This window comes from Harpegnathos saltator, unplaced genomic scaffold (genome assembly GCF_003227715.2).
Source record: "Harpegnathos saltator strain DR-91 unplaced genomic scaffold, Hsal_v8.6 scaffold295, whole genome shotgun sequence".
Lineage (NCBI taxonomy): Eukaryota > Metazoa > Arthropoda > Insecta > Hymenoptera > Formicidae > Harpegnathos > Harpegnathos saltator.
Window position 1 is genome coordinate 2,473,118 of NW_020230089.1, and position 13,018 is coordinate 2,486,135.

Consider the following 13,018-nt stretch of genomic DNA (forward strand, 5'->3'; position numbering starts at 1 on the left):
AGGAAGACACTCTTGCGATTTCGTGAAAGCAAAGTCTGCCTTTGCAGGCTCTAAGTCGATATTATTTATTGCTCGACTCGAGAGATTTGTCTTACTCATTTTTGGGAAACTTGGCGAGCTGGCTCTCGTCGTCTCTTCTTTCGTTTTCGAATTTTTGCCCGACGAGTTCCATCGTGACAATTTCTCCCATCCCGTTCGGTAAAATCATCAAAAATAACGTGTAGAAATTGCAGAGGGAAACATGAAATTGCACGATGACAAATAATAAACCTATTACAGTATAATAAAATAGAAATCTCAGCAAGAAATTTCCCGAACGCGCCATCGCGTCACCTCAATTGTTCGACGTTGCGCGACGAAAGCGAAAGCGTAAGCGGATCGATCGGTCGATCGATCGATCGACCGACCGATCCGATTACACCGTGCCACTTGTTAACTCCCTCGTGAACGAGACGAGCTCAGAATTAACGGCGTTAATTCCAACACCAAGCGGCCCACGTTAGAGCGTAGGCAGGCGATAACCGCTTTTCGGTTATCTGACGAGCGTGATTAATCGTCCGACTCGTTTCTCTGTGACATCGAAGATGCATCGATGAGGCAAATGATTGCGTCGAGAGCAAGCGTGATTGATACAGATTGATACAGAGGTCGCATGTGCATACGAATGAAAATGGAAGAGCACGATTCATCCGGGATGCTCGGTTCTCTCTCGCGTTGCTCGCTTTGTAGTTCGCCGTCACTCGTTTTATCTCACTCGTTTGTAATTGTAATTGTAATCGCGAGAGATTTTGCACAGCGGACTCTCTCCGAAAGGATGTCGCTGCCTCGCGGATAAATTGAAATCAAAGCCGGATCTGGTGGACACGAATTCTGACATAAGTTCTGAGAAAGAAGTTGAAGTCAGCATTGAATACGAAATTTGATTTTTATCTTCCGCGATTGATAAGATAGTTCGAGCCAAGCCCGAAGGGCTTGATCTTTTAGCAATTTTTCAGATCTTGTGTCGTGTACGATACAATTCGCGTTTATCGGCCGTCAGATTTTCAGACTCGTCTCACGGCGACGATCCTCCGACGAGCTTCTTCTTCTTTTGCGGGACTACTTACGAGACCGTGTGGGAGGCAATCTCGTGGCCGGAGGCATAGAGATTTTGCACCTGGCTATAGTCGGTCCATTCGTGGGACACGTAGAAGGTGGCCCCGATGGGACAGCCGTTCGGGTTCTTTCGTCCCTTCTCGAACAGATCGGCGTACAGGCCCTTGTTCAGGTCGTTCACGGAATCGTCGAAAGTCAGGAGTACGATTTGCGGTATTTCCTCCGGCAAGTAGTCACCTGTTCGTTTCAGGATCGCGATTCGGAGTGTGATTCAAGAGGCGTAGGATGGCGTAGGCGGGTTGAAGGTGAGCCGGGGAGGGGGAGGGCGATAAAGAGAGAGAAAGAAGGAAGCGCGCGCTCGTACGAGAGAGATTGTCGTCGAAGTGTGTGTGCGTATCGAATTTGTTTGTTTCGTTTCATTTTCATTCGTTTGTTTGTTGTTTTTTTTTTGTTCGCACGTACCGGTGTGTGATAGCGTATTTGAAAGTTTTTTTTTTTTTTTTTTTTTTTAGTTTAACGAGCGTTTTTTTGTGTACACGGGAGTATCGGTGCGAATCAGCGGCCGATGTGTGACGAAGTGCGATACATTAAAGTTGGCGCGTGATGGGAATGAGGAGCCGTGTGATGTGATGATGAAAAGAGCGTGAAAAAGAGGCAGAGAGAGAGAGAGAGAGAGAGAGAGAGAGAGAGACAAAGAAAGAATAGAAAAGAGTTAGTATCACGTGTCATTAGTATACGACTCGGGTGTCGTATACGCACTTGGTGAAACCGCGTGTTTCACGACTATGTTTCGCGGCTATCGGAGCGGGCGATCCCTTCGGCGCGAGATCGCCGATCTCTCGCTCGCGCGGTTTCACCGCCGGTGAGTACGGCAATTTACATTTTTTTTTCTCTTCATTCGCGCCGCCCACGCGACGGATCCTCTAATTGCACGATGCCTTCACGTTGTCTTCGCGAAGGAAACGAGCGCACGAGGTGGCGGTCGACTTACGTGCCTTGACCCTGCGCGAACTGACTTTCCGGTTCTACATCAACCTCGCGAATTCCGTCCGAACCTGAAGGACCAGCGTAGACGATTTTGCTTTCACGCTACGAATCTTCACTCGCTACTGTCGTCTTCTCCGCGGCGAATTTCACGACGAACCATGGCTATCGGACTAAATTTCGACGCGAATGTATATATTTTTATCGCATTTTACGTGACGCATCTCAACTTTGATCTTTCTAAAGCTTTCTAAAGTTTTCTTTCAGAAAACTGCACGTATAATCGCACTGGATGGCCGGTAACCGACAGGAGCAGAACCAACGCGGAAACGATAGACGTAGAAACGTAGAAATTGATACAAAAATGTAAATGTAAATATCAATCCGAAATTGGAAAATATAAATGACGGGAATAAACGAACATAAGTCACACGGTAGAAATCCTTTCAGTCGAGAGGCTGCGATGTCGACCGACACCTCGAGGACTCGACCATTCTCGAAGATTCTCGCGCGCCGCAGGTTCCATCGTGGACGCGTCGTGTTTCTCGATCGACGTTTTTCGCGGCGCGTTCTCTCCTGCGACGAGAAGACGCGCAACGATTAAGTGGGCGAAACAATGAAAACGGTAAAAGATCGAACGTTGAAAATCGGACACACGCACGCAGCCAAATGGAGCAAGAGAATGAAAGAGACAGACTGAGAGAGAGAGAGAGAGAGAGAGAGAGAGAGAGAGAGAGAGAGAGAGAGAGAGAGAGAGAGAGAGAGAAAGAGAGAGGTAGGAAGAAACGCGATGAATGCAGAAACGTGTACGCGAGTCTCGTGACGTCTCGGTGAAAACAGCGCGTTCTATGACGATGGCGATGACGATCTCCGGTGATGCGCTTAAAAAAGGTGAGCAACCGCGAGCAACCGACTTACGAGACTGTGTGCGACGCCATTTCATGGCCGCCCGCGTAGAGATTTTGCACCTGGCTATAGTCCGTCCACTCGTGCGAGACGTAAAACGTCGCCGAGATCGGGCAGCCGTTCGGATTTTTACGGCCGTTTTCGAACAGATCGCCGTACAGCGGCCTGTTAAGGTCGTTCACGGCGTCGTCGAACGTGAGCAGAACGATCTGCGGCGTCTGCTCGATCGGAATACCACCTGCGTGCGTGTCATCACAATTTCATCATCGCGACGGATAAGATCGGTCGACACTCGACGCGACTTTTAAGACTAATTCGTTATGTCAACCTATACAAGAAGAGGGATTCACCGGGCGTCATTCCGCCGGCGAATCGCCGACGTTGGAAAATCAGAAGACGTAGGCCGTTTCTCTCCGAGAATTCTCTCTCCCTCTCTCTCTCTCTCTCTCTCTCTCTTTTTGTCCACGAAGCGAGGGAAAGATGACGATTTCCCGAGACGCAATGAGACCCGGGATGACCGATCGATCATTCTCGCGGGAGCGTTTTCCGCGAGCGCGAATTTCGCTTTCGATTTCGAAGGGCGACGCACGCGCGCGCGCGTACGTCGGGCGTGGATATTTCACTTTCGAGCGTGCCGCGTACAGCGGCGACCTGCCGGTGTATATGTAACGTTAGAGAATCGGAGAAAGTCCTCCGACGGCGTCGAGAGACGCCGTCTAAACCGCTCGTCAAACTTAACATTCGCGACGCGAGGCGGCTCGCATGGCGAGTGTCTCCTCGCTGCTCGACATCGGTCTGGCTGCTCTCGAACGACGAGCGATTCGCGCTCGTCTCATTTCGATCATGCCCGATTTAATCGATCCGTAGCCTCCTCGCGGCCGGTCGTCCTCGTGCCGATCGACGCAGGAGGAGAGCAGACGCGTGCAGAATTCGACGACTTTCCAACGAGATATCTGCTTTCCAGGACGCACGGGCGTCCCACTTCCTCGTTTGCGTCCAGCTGGCGAGCGTTCCGAGCTTCCGGCACGCGGGATGCGCGACCGGCTTTTCCGCTTGGCGTTTTCTAGCCCGCGACACGCCGTTTCCGGTCCACTTGAGCCAACAGCCGATCGACGGTCTCCGGCTTGCGATTATGAAAGACAAATCGTCATCGGACGGAGTCGCGCGACGACCTCTGCCGATAATCGTCTCGCGGTGAGGTAACTTGGAACGTGCGGGTTTGTCCTTCGGGCAACTCGAAGAGAAACGGCGTAGGAGACGAGAGAGAGAGAGAGAGAGAGAGAGAGAGAGAGAGAGAGAGAGAGATCGGTTGAATTTCTATCAGCCGATCACTACAAATTTAATCCGTAAAATTAATTTTAGCGAATTTAGTCTCTAGCCAATAAGAGCCGCTCAAGGATGTCGGTAACGAATAATTTTTCCTGGCCGCGGTGGACCGACGCGTCGAGAGAGGAAAAAAGAGAAAGGGAAGGAGAGACAGAGACTCTCGTCGCGGGAATAATTATTGACACTTGATAAATAACGAAGATTTACCTGGAATGTCGGAGCCGCCGCAGCTGCAATCCGGAAGCAGGCAGACGTCCTTGCGACATTTCGCCGCGGGCTTGTCCACCTGCGGTGTCGGGTAGATCGGCCCTGGTCTCACCGGCGGATACCTGTAGATATCGACGAACTCCTGCGCCTTCGAGACTATCTCGGTGGACGGCTTCAACGTGGGCCGGGATCGCCTGCAGGCGTCGAGAGCAAGAGAACTTTCGTTAAACAGGAATTTTTCGAATCTAATTCGCCTCGAGTCGGATCCGATCGCGATAACTCTCGTCGCGCGTTAAATTGATTCACCACATTAGCGAATAACTGCTGTCTCTACCGGCGGTTCTACCGTCACCGAAAATTTCAGCCGCGAAAATGATAAATGTCTGTTGTTTTAGTCTCTTGCTTAATTCTTTGTGCAATTCGTTCGTCATATTTATTTTCATTTCTCGTTGTCGTAATCTTCTGTGCTCGTGACTCTTTCTGTATTCGTCCTTTCTTTTGTGTGAACAAAAGGTGCTTCTCCGTTCAGAAATATTATTATGATTGATAAATAATAAGTCGCGCGCAATGTTCGAAGATTTCGCGACCGGTCCTACAATGCGCGATTTTTCGCACGCGACGACGATGTTTAGCGCTGACTGATTCACGAACGGTGCTACATCGTCCGAGTCACGCCTTGTCGAAGAAAGTGAATTGACAATGAACTTACGGCGGCGCTGTGCCCCGATGGATCTGCTGCGGTCGACTTCGGCTGAAAAAGAAAGCAAACGCATGAGGAACAGGTGGAGGAGGAAGAAGTGCAAGAAGATAAGAGAAGAGAGGCAGAAAATTGGAGCGGGTGATAAGATCCGAGGATTTCCGGCGGCGTGAATAAGGAAAATGCTCGTTTATTACAGCGTATGCAGCGGAGAAAGCGCGTATAGCGAGCGAGCGAAGGACTTCGTTTTGCCGACGCCGGGCGAAATCGGATCTCGACCGGCGGAAATCGGCGCAGGATCGTCCCCTTCGCGTTTCGCGCCACGTGCAAAAATTCGTATTCGCGCGTCGCGTTGTTTGCGAAAGAAATGCACGAATTTCATCCGCCACGAGACATTTAAAGAGAGAAAGAAAGAGAGGCGTTGAAACGCGATCGAAAATTCTCGAAGATCGATCGCTTATCGATTTATTTTGATAGCCTCGACTTATTCTTATTCATATTATTGATTTTATTTATTAGCCCTTCTCCTTTCCGCGTACGTCTATTAAATTTACCATTTTTCAATTCTTTTCCTATCGGTCTGCGATTTATTTATTATGCAAATATGCGAAGTTATTTTATTATGCAAATTAAAGGATTATTCCCGTTAATAAAGATTATTGCAAAATCCCTTCGTACACACACATGCGCAGGCGCTCTCTCGATTTCTATATATTTATATACAATACAAAGGACTCATTTTCTCCCTCTGTTTACATTTATTCGACTTTGGCGCGCGCACTTGAGGACGTAAATACAAATAATCTAATACATGGACACGTATATATACAAAGAGCGGATCATAACAGTCTCAGACGCCGAGACGGACACACCGGAACGCGCCGCGTCCTGTTCCGGACTTTTCCGCGCCGATCGCCATATCGCGTGGCGAATTCGAGACAATCAACGCGGTAATTAACGCGGACCGCGGTCGCGATCGTTATCACGCGAGCGAATAGTGACAAGTTCTGAGATCTGACACAAGTAATTATCGCGTTCCGTTTTTATTTTGCTTAAACACAAAAGAGAAACGTTGCGGCCGAGTCACGTGTTCCTTGATTTCTCCGCCGTTGTATAACTAATTAATACTTAGTTAAATTTGTTTTCTATTTCTAATTTGACAAACTTGACGCGACACCACGTGCTTTCGGAGTATATTGCGGAAGACGCGCTGCTCTGGGGAATGCTGCACCGGAGGATCCGGTTCGGGCTGAGCAGGGTCTGCTCCAAGGTAAGATTCACAAGTTTAATGACGCATAATTATAAATTTTACCGAACTATAAATCTCCTAAATTGAGCTAGCTTTGGAATTATGTAATTAATTAATATTAATTTTAATATTTTCTGTATCTGATCTGACAGAGCTGCTGCGACCATGTGCTTCCGAAGGATGTTTCAGAAGACGAGGTATCCTGCGGGATGTTGCACCGGAGGATCCGGTTCGGGCCAAGCTGGGTCGGCTCGAAGGTAAGATTCACAAGTTTCGATGTATAATTACAAATTTTACAAAACTATAAATTCTTTCGTCTATGAAAGCCATTACACATTTTATAAAACTGTAAATTCTTTTGTCTATGGCTGGAAATAAACGTATCGATCTAATCAGCAAAAAATGGCATCTTTCTGTTCCAGAAATGAAAGCAGAACGCGGCCGGCTCTGAATCGGCGGTTGGTGAGTGAAAAATTGGGTATTGAGAGGTGAAGGTGAAATTTTCAGAAGTAAACATTCTGAGAATCAATACGATTTATTTTGCTCGTAGAACTTTAGTATCTGTATATGTGTCATTCAACAGAAAACACATTAATCTAGCATATGTCTAAAGTATCGGATATATTTTTTTTCAAAATATAGCAACTTTTAAAATTCTAAGGATTATTGAGTTTTATTCAATGCGCTCGTCCAGTTGCCTCGAGCGGTGTATCAAAGCGCATCGAAATTGCGCCATCGCGCAGAGAATGTGCGCGATCACATCTCCCGAAATTAATAGATCCGCCGTCGGTCGTTAATTTTCTCAATTTTCTCTCTCACATGTACTTACGTCGCGATTGCGTTTCGTAAAATACAGAGACTGTGCCTTGTTATTAGATGAAATTCGATATCGCACGGAAAACAAGTTTCATCGGTGAAACAACGCGAGGCGATCTGATATGACGATTTTACCAGTCCGATAATTATATAAATTGTTCGCGAAATCATTCGCAAGCGTGACGATTTCGCGATCGCTGGAATTTGTAGTTTTTAATTTTTCACACAGATTTTCCGGACGTGAGAGAGTACATAATACTAACGAACGTTGACCGTTTACGAAAAAACACGATGTTTACAAGTCGAGAGTGCGAGAGTAAAGTTTTTCGTTTGATTACGTGTCGCGGCGAGTTCCGTTGAAGAAACGGCCATTTCCAGCGGAAGAGATTTACATTCCTTTCACGCGAGCGTTGAACAGATCTTTTTTTTGTCGTCGTGATTTCTGTAGTTTGCGGCTTTTCATTGGCGTTTGCGATTATGCATTTCGAGAGATTGCGAATTTTGCAAAATCGAATTCGCGGATGCGCCGAGAGCTAACTTGCCAAAAATATAGCGAAGTAGATGTTTTTTTTTATTTATCGCGACTTCTAATTATCGGCTTTTACATTCACGCCTGTGATTATATGTTTTAAGAACGAATTTACGGAATTTGCGGAATTAAATTCGTGGAAACATCGAACTTCGCAAAAATATTGCGGAGTGGTCTTCGCAAAAATATTGCGGAATGGTCTTCGCAAAAATATTGCGGAGTGGACTTCGCAAAAATATTGCGGAGTGGTCTTCGCAAAAATATTACAGAGTGGACTTCGCAAAAATATTGCGGAGCTATTGTCACACGATGTATTATTATGTGACAATATTACATCGTCCTATCGCAACGTCATATCAATATCCTGTGCGCCGTGCGTGAGAATCTCACGCTGCTCGCGATTATTTCGCCCACGCGTCGATGGATTTCGCGATCGGCCTTCGATTCGCGTCGCGTTCACCTCGCTCGCGGATTTCAATTGTGCGATTCTCATTATCGGTTTCTTTTACGCGCGATTCGCGCCGCGAATGTGAGTGCAAGTGTGTCAAAGTGACATTCTAATTGGTTACGAGCGAACTCAACTGGACTCGTACGTACCCGTCGTTCGTTCCGAAATTTAAAATCCTCTCGAAATACTGTGACACTGGACTCGCGATTTTTTCTATTCGCGACTCGAAAACGAAGTATGCTCCCAAATTCCGAAACGGGAGTCACCGCGTCTTTTCGTTGAATCATGAAACGTCGGTTGATTGATCACGGTCGGGAGTGCAATCAACGTGGGGCGACACGCGCCATTGGACAGATGCAGCGACGGGGTAGTTGGACATATAAGGCTGGACGCCATCAATTTTTGAAGTTTCTCACTCGGGAAGACTTTTCCTCGTCGGATCATTTTCTCTCCTTACAGCAAAAATTTATATCTTTCGCTAATGAATTCAAGTAATGTATACATATATTTCTATTTCTATTTTTACGTCTCTATTGTTTGTTGCCTCGATTGTTTATGATGACTTTTTATCTATGATATACAATTGTTTGATATTTTGACACATATGACAATTATTTTTTATCTATGATATATATTGATATTTCATGCTGATGAATTGAATTAATATGTTTTAATTTATGTATTATATTTTTTTATGTGTTTTACTTATGCATATTTATATATGTTTTAAATTGTCCGATGAATCAAGTCAAATTAAATATTTCAATGACCGCTATCAAAGTTGAATTAGAATCGGGGTTCTTAACGTAAAAATATCGAAGTCGCGGTAACCCGAGAACTAGAGCGATCTCCGTATTTTCTCGTATCTGACTATTCGATGTTGATTAAGCTCCGGATTACGCGTACCAAAGTGACGTACGATATTTGGGGGGGGGGGATAATCTGTATATATACACAGTACGTAAATTAATTCAAATGCATATTTATCACACCACTCAAGCCCCGCTTGACAAGAGCGGATGGGTAAAGGTGAAGGATGAAAAATCAAAGCTAAGCGATCGATTAAGTACCTTGGTGCGTTGACGGTGTAAGGTCTGCTGCTCGTGCTGGGGGTTTGCGTGCTCGTAGTCAACGGTATAAAAGTGTCGACGATGACGTTCGGCGTCGTCACGTGAACCACGGGATGGCTAAGCACGTTTGTCCTGCGTTGCAAAGAGAGGCCCGGTTAAAGACACGACTTCGTGTTGCGCAACCGCGAGAAGCACAACCCTTTCCCTCGCGGCGCGACTGTAATCGTCGATGTAATCGCCGATGTAACCGCGCCAATCCACGCTGTGATTGCGAACCGGTGGGACGAGTCTCGAGTGAGCTTGAAGCGTGTATTTTTAATGATGATCGAAAGATTAACGACAACGGCGACTTGCGCGAGCGTCGACGGTTTTAGACGACGCGCGAGTCGCGATTTAATGAAAGCGCGCGCGCGCGCGTGTCCTGGTAACGAAGACGAAGCGTTGCAACGAAGTAACGGGGAGAGAAGATCGAGATGAGAACGCGTTAAAGATGAGGACAAAAGAATGGAGCGAAGAGAAGACAAGAGCGTTTCGTATCTTGCTCGAGGAGCTTCGAAGGCAGCGATACGAGTGCGCGTGCAACGCGAGAGTACAAGCGAGGAGAATCTCGCGTTAGAATCTCATTATAGTATCAAAAGCGTATCGAATGTGTACTCGTGAGTTAACATCCGAATTACTGCGTCTGGGGATTCAAAGGAGAAAGTTGCCTTCTCAACGCCGGCGTTGCGCGCGCGCGCTCTTCGAAGCGATACAACGCACGCGGCTAAAGTAACTCGCGCCGGCTAATTAAGTTTTCATTTTCCGCCGGGAGAAATATTCGCTGTCCGCTATATAAAAGATAGGATAACGCAGTAAAAAGTCCACAGTGTCGGAGCTCGTCGATCGCGAGTGCGAGCGGCGAAGTCGCTCTCCGCCGGGAAAGTTCGCGCGCGCGCGAACCCGAGACTCGCCGTATTCCTCAGAGCGACGGGTTAACCGAATCACCAGCCGATATCACACTGATAGCATCCCCGCGTGAAGCCGCGCAATCGCGTGAATCGACGAAGCGGTGAACGACAACGTTGCGGCGACCAAGCGTATGATGCAGCGCTATCGCGTATCGTAAATGCGCAGCATGCTCCGAGAAAGCCTTCAACATTCGCCGGGCCGAGACTCACCCCAGTTTTCCCGATCGTTCTGGATGTTGTAACATACAATATACGTATGATTATAATACGATATGATTGTAACGTACAATTATATAATATAATATGATAAGTTGACGATTACGATACGATGAGTATACGATAATGTTACATAATATTATACGTCAAGCTGAGAAGATGATCAGCTAGGAGATTAGGATTAGCCAAATAATCAACAATCATAATGTACACACGCATATCCACGTAGGATGCGTACGATGAAAAGGACCAGCAGCGAATCTTGGTCTGATGATGAATGTTGAGGCTTTAGCGAAGCTGCACGTGCAATTCGAAACGATCGAAAACGATCGGCGCTACACAGACCGACAGAGCGCGATTGGAAACGGTTCTTCTCGCATGTGGCACGTTTCGTGGAACGAACTCACTGGGCGAAACGAAAAAGTGAGCAATCGCCTCGCGATCACTCGCACGCAGTGACAACGAAGGACTATAAAACGAGACCCGAGCGTGCATTCGGGGGCCGGGGGGCTGAATCGCGGGGCGATCAATTAATCGAGGCGATTTCCTTACCTGTACTGCTGACCGTCAGTAATGCGGAACTTGTTCTTGTTGAGCTGCGCCTGAAACGCAAAAGCGGAGAAACCATTCGTGACTGTTGACGCGAAATGTCCTTTCCAATAAGCGAATTGGCGATTATCATCGCAACCTCGGCGAGACCGCCTAGCGTTCTCCACAGCTTAGCGTTCTCCACAGACACGCGCGAGGCTGAAGTTTCGGGTTTCGATTTGAGGTTCGCGGACGATCGAACGCGTTGATATAACTCCCTCCTCCAGGGGAAATTCCCCATCTTCATTCCCCGACGTTTTCGTCTCGAAGGGAGCGACCGTTTATCGTTGATCAACGTCGCATTCGCGTACGGAAAGAAAAACACGATCGGCTGAATTAACATGAGAACGAACGAGCCGATCGTATTTTCGATTGAAGGAGGAAGCAAAATTTCCTTGGAGCCGAATTTTGACCCGGAAATTCAGCGACTCGACTCGAGGAACCGAAGGTTCTATTTCCTTCAACCGAACCGAAATATTTTCATCAACCTGGCTTGTTCGTTTCGGTTCGATGCGAACAAACTTCTTCCTCGTGCGAAAATCTCCGAGCCCTAAAGTTCCCCAATCCCGCGATTTCGTGGGACTAACCTAACCTAACCTAACCAAACCGACCAAAATACCATTTCCTGAACCAATAATTTCTTATCGAAATCCTCTCGTGTGCGTACGTAGGACCTCCCTACGATTCCAAAAATGCAAAAGAAAAAAATTTTTTTTTGAAGAAAAGAAATTCTTAAAAATCTTCAAAAATCTTTGGTTTTTATGTCGATAGTTCGTTTGCTCCGAGAATGCATCCGCTCACCTGATTCTCGTAGATATCATAGTCCTGCACGTCCTGATTGAGATTATACTTGTCCGCCTCGTTGACCGCGACTTTTTTCGGCTTCTGGTACTGTTTCGTGTTTACCTCGCTGATCTTCACGTTCGGCTGTTGCACCGGCACTGTCTGGTTCACCGTGTACTGATTGTAATCTGCTGCCGCGGGCGCGGTATATGAAATAAAAAAGAAAACGGACGGGAGGGAAATCGTTGAAGAAGAACGTTAACGCGCGGGCGAGATCGGCAACGCGGTCGAAAACGAGCGCTCGGGAGTGCTCGGTAGTCGGATTTGAACGCCTACCGTCGTCCTTGTAAATGGAGACGTCGTCGTCGTAGATGGTGTAATACGGATAACTCTGATCCGGGTCGCTGTAGTAAGCCTTGGATAGGACCGGTGCCACGGTCGAAGCCAGGGTTTTCGCGAGCCTTGGCGACTCCGACGTTGGAACGGGCGTTCTGAAAAACGTTGGGACGTTTCGCGCTCGGTTATTACGCGAGATCAGCGCCAAGTGAACACAACAATGCGTAGACAAATTCCCCGAAACGTCTCGCTTCGCCTTAGCAAAGCACGAGCGATCTTTGCTCGTTAGTGCTTATCCAGCGTGTGATATTTATTTACTTATTAATTTGAGCAAGCGATATTTATTCAGCAGATTATTTCGATATGAGGAGATATTTGATGATTGAAAATATTAAAATTGAAATGGGACTGCTATCGAAGTTGTTATATATTGTTGTCTGCGAAACTGTTCATTGTTGTTAGAAGTTAATATATTATATATATATATATATATATACATATATATATTATATGATAGAAATTAATATATTAATATATTTCGTAATAAAGAGTTCCAATTTATTATTCGCCTTGCTAGCGCGATGGAAAGTGTGACTTCGTTACCAACCTGTAATGAGTCTCGGCCTGGACGCGTGCGCTTACCAGGCTATCCTTCTCTCTCTCCTGAAACACACGCAATCTCGGCTTAATCTATCTCGGTTATCCAGTGCCCCGGTATCTTCGGATGCATCGCTGATGACCGATAAAATTTGTCGCGGCGATTAAACCGGTACTCGCGACGCAACTTTCTATCCCGCTGAACTGTCGATGCATCCTAATGT

The 13,018-nt window shown here is 46.8% G+C and overlaps 1 protein-coding gene across 2 annotated transcripts in view; it reads right to left on the reverse strand.

Annotated features, from left to right (window-relative positions):
- Cda5 (Chitin deacetylase-like 5) overlaps nucleotides 1–13,018 on the reverse strand; it is a 73,839-nt gene that overhangs the window by 2,715 nt on the left and 58,106 nt on the right. The window contains exons 6-13 of one of the 2 annotated variants that reach the window (XM_011149594.3): nucleotides 12,805–12,860; nucleotides 12,198–12,352; nucleotides 11,880–12,049; nucleotides 11,043–11,092; nucleotides 9,328–9,459; nucleotides 5,228–5,269; nucleotides 4,519–4,712; nucleotides 2,998–3,223 (exon numbers count right to left, since the gene is read on the reverse strand). In XM_011149594.3, the coding sequence (XP_011147896.1) occupies nucleotides 2,998–3,223; nucleotides 4,519–4,712; nucleotides 5,228–5,269; nucleotides 9,328–9,459; nucleotides 11,043–11,092; nucleotides 11,880–12,049; nucleotides 12,198–12,352; nucleotides 12,805–12,860 (1,025 nt within the window). Of the gene's footprint in view, nucleotides 1–1,106; nucleotides 1,333–2,997; nucleotides 3,224–4,518; nucleotides 4,713–5,227; nucleotides 5,270–9,327; nucleotides 9,460–11,042; nucleotides 11,093–11,879; nucleotides 12,050–12,197; nucleotides 12,353–12,804; nucleotides 12,861–13,018 lie in introns of both variants that reach the window. The other variant, XM_011149593.3, reaches the window with a different exon arrangement.